A 4,871-nucleotide genomic window follows, 5' to 3' on the forward strand; every position below is an offset into this window, starting at 1 on the left:
CCCATATCCTCAGGACAGTCCTGGGAGACTGCGATCTATTTATTTATTTATTTATGGCTGTGCTGGGTCTTCTTCAACCCATGCAGTGGGGTTGCTGCATCCAGGCTTTCTCTAGTTGTGGCCAGCAGGGGCTACTCTTTGTTTCTGGTGCTCCGGCTTCTCATTGGAATGGTTTCTCTTGTTGAGTAGGAGCACAGGCTCCAGACGCAAGGGCTTCAGTAGTTGCTGTGCACAGGCTTAGTTGCTCCAAGGCATGTGGAATCTTCCTGAACCAGGGATCAAACCAGTGTCCTGCATCGGCATACTTGCATGCTCAGTTGCTAAGTCACGTCCGACTCTTTGGGACCCCATGAACTGGGATTTTCCAGGCCAGAATACTACAGCGGGTTGCCATTTCCTCCTGCAGGGGATCTTCCTGACTCAGGGATTGAACCTGGGTCGCCTGCATTAGCAGCGGATTCTTTACCACTGAGTTAAGTGGATTCTTATCCACTGAACCATGGGGGAAATCCAAGGCTGTCCTCTTTTCTAGTCCCACGTGAAGTATGAGAAGAGGATGCTCAGAGGCTTGGAGTGACTTGCCTGAGGCAGCAAAACTAGTAAGTGGCGCCCCTGGGAGTGGAGCTCAGCTCTGACTTCAAGCACCAGCGATTGACCATTGTCACAGCGCCTGGATTCGTCTCCCAGGGCTCCCAAAGCTAGGTGGCCTAGAACAACAGACACTATTGTCTCACGGGTGTGGAGCCTCGGAGTCAGAGGTCAAGGCCCTGAGAGGGCTGGTTCTTTCTGAGGGGTGTGCGGAGGCTCTGCTCCTGCCTCTCCCCCAGTTCCTAGGGGCTCGCTGGCAATTCCTGGTGCTCCCTGGTCTCTGGATGCATCCCCGCAATGGCTACCTTCATCTTCACCTGTATCCTCTCTGTGTGCGTGTCCGTCATTTTCTCTTGTTGTTAGGACACCAGTTGTGTTAGACTAGCGGCCACCCTGATGGCCTCATTTTTATTTGAATATCTGCAAAAACCTTATTTCCAAATAAAGTTGCATTCACAGGGACTGTGGACTGGGACCTCAAAATCTTTTGGGGGGGACACAATTCAACCCATAATAGTGCCTTTCCCTGCTCAGTATCCTGGTGTCTCAGGCTGTCTCTCTCTCTTTATTTATTTATTTCTCTATTTTTAGAAAAGATACATATGTATTTGTTTGACTTTGCTGGGTCTTAGTTGTGGCATGTGGGATCTAGTTCCCTGACCGGGGCTAGAAACCAGGCCCCCTGTATTGGGAGCACAGAGTCTTAGCCACTGGACCACCAGGGAAGACCCGCAGGCTTTCTTAGGTGGACGTGATGCTTCCCTCAGTTCTAAGGCAAGACAATCTTCATTCCAGGACCTCTTTCACTGGCTCACATAGTGCATACACACACACGGAAATTCAGTCATGTTGACTGAAAAGAAAATGCACAGCCTAGAAGTTGAGAATTGTATGTATTTTTTTCAGTTGACAGAAGAGAGGCTGGACTGCCACATTAACCACACGAACCCCTGGACTCTGTGGAGAGATGGCTGCATCCAGCCAGGATGAGGTGTAGAGGGCACCAGGGCCACATCTGCGTGGACTGGAGACCGCCTGCAGTGCAGACGCTCGACCCTCTGAGCCCGGCCAAGCTGCTCTGAAAACATCCCCTTCCCCACCCTCTATCCTCCGGACTCAGACCCCTTCCCTCCACCTCCAGGCGCGCAGGAGCAGAGGGTCAGAGGCAGTGTGTCATCTCTGAGCTCCAGCGCGTGGCCCGGGAGTGTTGTTTAGGGAGCACTGAGGGCAGAGGGAGGCAGCCTCCAGCTTGTGAACCGCTATATGTGGATCCTTCCATCTGCACCTCCAGCTACACACAGGTTTCCTTACCTGGTTAATTGTTACTTCCGCTGGGTCTCAGGTGATAAGCCCCCCTCATCAGGTGTAGATGGGGTCTGGGGAGGCCCCAGCCTGGGGTAGGAATGGTGCTTCCTGGGCCCTTGACCTGAGGCGTACAGGCCCTGCAGACATCTGGCCCCAGGCACCCAGGGGCTCGCCTAGCGCACAGGCCTTCCCCCCACCTTCCCCCAAGCTCCTCCTGGGCCTGCCCTAGCCTCCACGCCCTGCTCCTCCTCCCATTCCCCATGGAGGTTTCCGCTCTACTTTCTGTCTCCCGTGTCCCTCACTCATCTCCGTGACTGGTTTCCTTCTGCCAGGCCGCAGTGCACACACTCATACATACTTTACACGTGCTCACACCCACCCTCACAAGCCCATACACGTTCACATACACCCAGAAACACTTACACACCTGCACACACCCTCTCACAAGGCTCACACACTCACACATGTGCACACATTCCCATCTGCCCAGACACTCACATACAGCTGTACCTTCTCTCTCACACACTTATACACACACGCCTTAGATTCACTCCCAGACCTCCCTGCTAAGAGCTCTGCTGTGTCCTGGGCACAGGCTTCCTTGAGTTGGGTCCTTAGTGGCCGCTTATAAATGGATCTCCTGGGGATGAGGCACCCATTGCTCTTACTGGGAGAAGGAAAACTGAGGCAGAAAGAGAGGTTCAGCCCTCCAATCAAACCTAGATGTCCACCTGACTTCCGCTTGGATCCCAGCTACACCACTCTGTGGCTGTGTGGATGGAGGCGCACGCCTTGTTTCTCTGAGTCTCAGTCTTTTTATTTGGAAAATGGGAATAATGTTCTCCGTTTTACAGAGCTGTGCTCGAACTAAAACATGAATTTGAAAGATATAGCCTGGCATAAAAGAAGCATTTGTTGTTATTTATTTCAAAATTCAATTGTGTTTATATTTAAAAGATAAGTCACATAATTCAAAATTCAAAAGGCAGGAACGGGTATAAAGAGAAGTCCCCTTCTCATCGTATCCCCAAACCACCTAGCCTCCTTCCTGCAACTACAGAATCATTGCTCTGTGCCTCTTTTTCTCACTTAACAATAAATATAGCTCGGAGACTGTTCCATATCAGTACATAAATGTCTTCCTCATTGTTTCATGGCTCCATTGAGTTCCATTATGTGGAGGTACCATCATTTATTCAACTAGTTCTCAGGGGATGAGACATTTAGGTTGTTTCTAATCTTGTGCTATTTTGAACAAAGCTCAAGTGAGGAATCTTGTATGGACATCAATTCCAACAGGTGTAAGTGTATCCAGTAATACAGAAAATATTGTCAAATATCCATTAAGACCCCCAAAGCCACTTTTCCTGACACATGGGTCACTCCTCTTCTTTCACAGGTACTCACTCTACAACCGAGAAATCTGATGGGCAATACTCCAGCCCTGGATTTTCCCAGCGCCTTAAACCAAATCCTAAGACCCTTGCTTTGGCTGAAGAGACAACTCTATAACCTTTTGATTCTTAGCATTTCAAAGGATTCAGCCCACCTGGAAGGAGCAAACACTGCCAGGATGTGGAAGGACAGAGAAGAGTTATGTTATAGATCTGCTGAGAAGAAGAGCATTTGCAAACCAAAGAGCCCAGTGCTCAAGGATTTGCCTACTGGATTCAATCAGTGGATAGAACTCGGACACATAGGACCTGCCATGCACTGTGCTGGGGATGAGGAGTGGTCAAGGGAAGACAGGGCAGACCCTACCCTCACAGAGCCTGCAGTCATATGGTGGAGACAAACACAAAGCAAGCAATCCACAAACAATATGAGCTGTGGCAAAAAAGCAGGGAGCAAGAATTTCCCTGGTGGTCCAGGGATTAAGAATCCACCTTTGAGTGCAGGGGCATGGCATGGCATGTTAGTCGCTCAGTGGTGTCCAACTCTTTGCAACCCCATGGTCTGTAGCGCTCTAGGCTCCTCTGTCCATGGAATACTGGAGTGGGTTGCCATTGCCTTTTCCAGGGACCTTGCAGGGACCCAGGGATCAAATCTGGGTCTCGCTCTTTTACCAAGGACCCACCAACATGGGCTGCATTAGCACCAAAACCGTAAAGAAAGCGGCCCGGGTCATCACTGAGAAGTACTACACGCGCCGGGGCAATGACTTCCACACCAACAAGCGGGTGTGCGAGAAAATCGCCATTATTACCAGCAAGAAGCTTCGCAATAAGATCGCAGGCTATGTCACACATCTGATGAAGCGGATTCAAAGAGGCCTGGTTAGAGGTATCTCCATCAAGCTGCAGGAGGAGAAGAGAGAGAGGAGAGACAATTACGTGCCTGAGGTCTCAGCCCTGGATCAGGAAATCATTGAAGTAGATCCTGACACTAAGGAAATGCTGAAGCTCTTGGACTTTGGCAGTTTGTCCAACCTGCAGGTCACTCAGACTACAGTTGGGATGAACTTCAAAACACCGTGTGGAGCCATTTGAGTCTTTCTGCTGTGCTGTAATATTTTCAATAAACCTCAGACAACAACAACAACAACAAATCTGGGTCTGCTGCATTGCAGGCAGATTCGTCACCTCCTGAGCCACCAGGGAAGCCCCTTCCAATGTGGGGGACTTGGGTTCAATCCCTGGTACTGAACTAAGCCCATACGTTGCACTGGAGAAGCCAGAAAATTGCAACTACTGAGCCCACGTGCTCTAGAACCTGTGCTCCTCAACTAGAGAAAGCCTGTGTGCCACATGAAGACCCAGTGCAGCCAAGAAAAGCCTTCTTCAGCTTAGACCAGAATACAGAGACAGGCTGGGACATCCCTTGACTCTTCTTTTCTGAAGCCCCTTTAACTTTTCTTTTCTGAAGCCCCTTCTGGTTTTCCTTAGAGTGTGCCCAGAGGCTCAGCCTTCTTCCCTGGTTCCTTCTACCCCCTTAGTGTCTTTCTCGCCCTGGCTCTGTGCAGCTGGGGGCCCGCACAC

The 4,871-nt window shown here is 50.4% G+C and overlaps 1 protein-coding gene across 1 annotated transcript; it reads left to right on the forward strand.

Annotated features, from left to right (window-relative positions):
- Positions 1-3,954: 3,954 nt before the first annotated feature.
- LOC133254829 (small ribosomal subunit protein eS17-like) lies at positions 3,955-4,441 on the forward strand. Its single transcript, XM_061429142.1, has one exon. The coding sequence runs from the start codon at positions 3,975-3,977 to the stop codon at positions 4,380-4,382; it is 408 nt and encodes a 135-aa protein (XP_061285126.1). The 5' UTR covers positions 3,955-3,974; the 3' UTR covers positions 4,383-4,441.
- The last annotated feature ends 430 nt before the right edge of the window (positions 4,442-4,871 follow it).

This window comes from Bos javanicus, chromosome 10, assembly GCF_032452875.1.
Source record: "Bos javanicus breed banteng chromosome 10, ARS-OSU_banteng_1.0, whole genome shotgun sequence".
Lineage (NCBI taxonomy): Eukaryota > Metazoa > Chordata > Mammalia > Artiodactyla > Bovidae > Bos > Bos javanicus.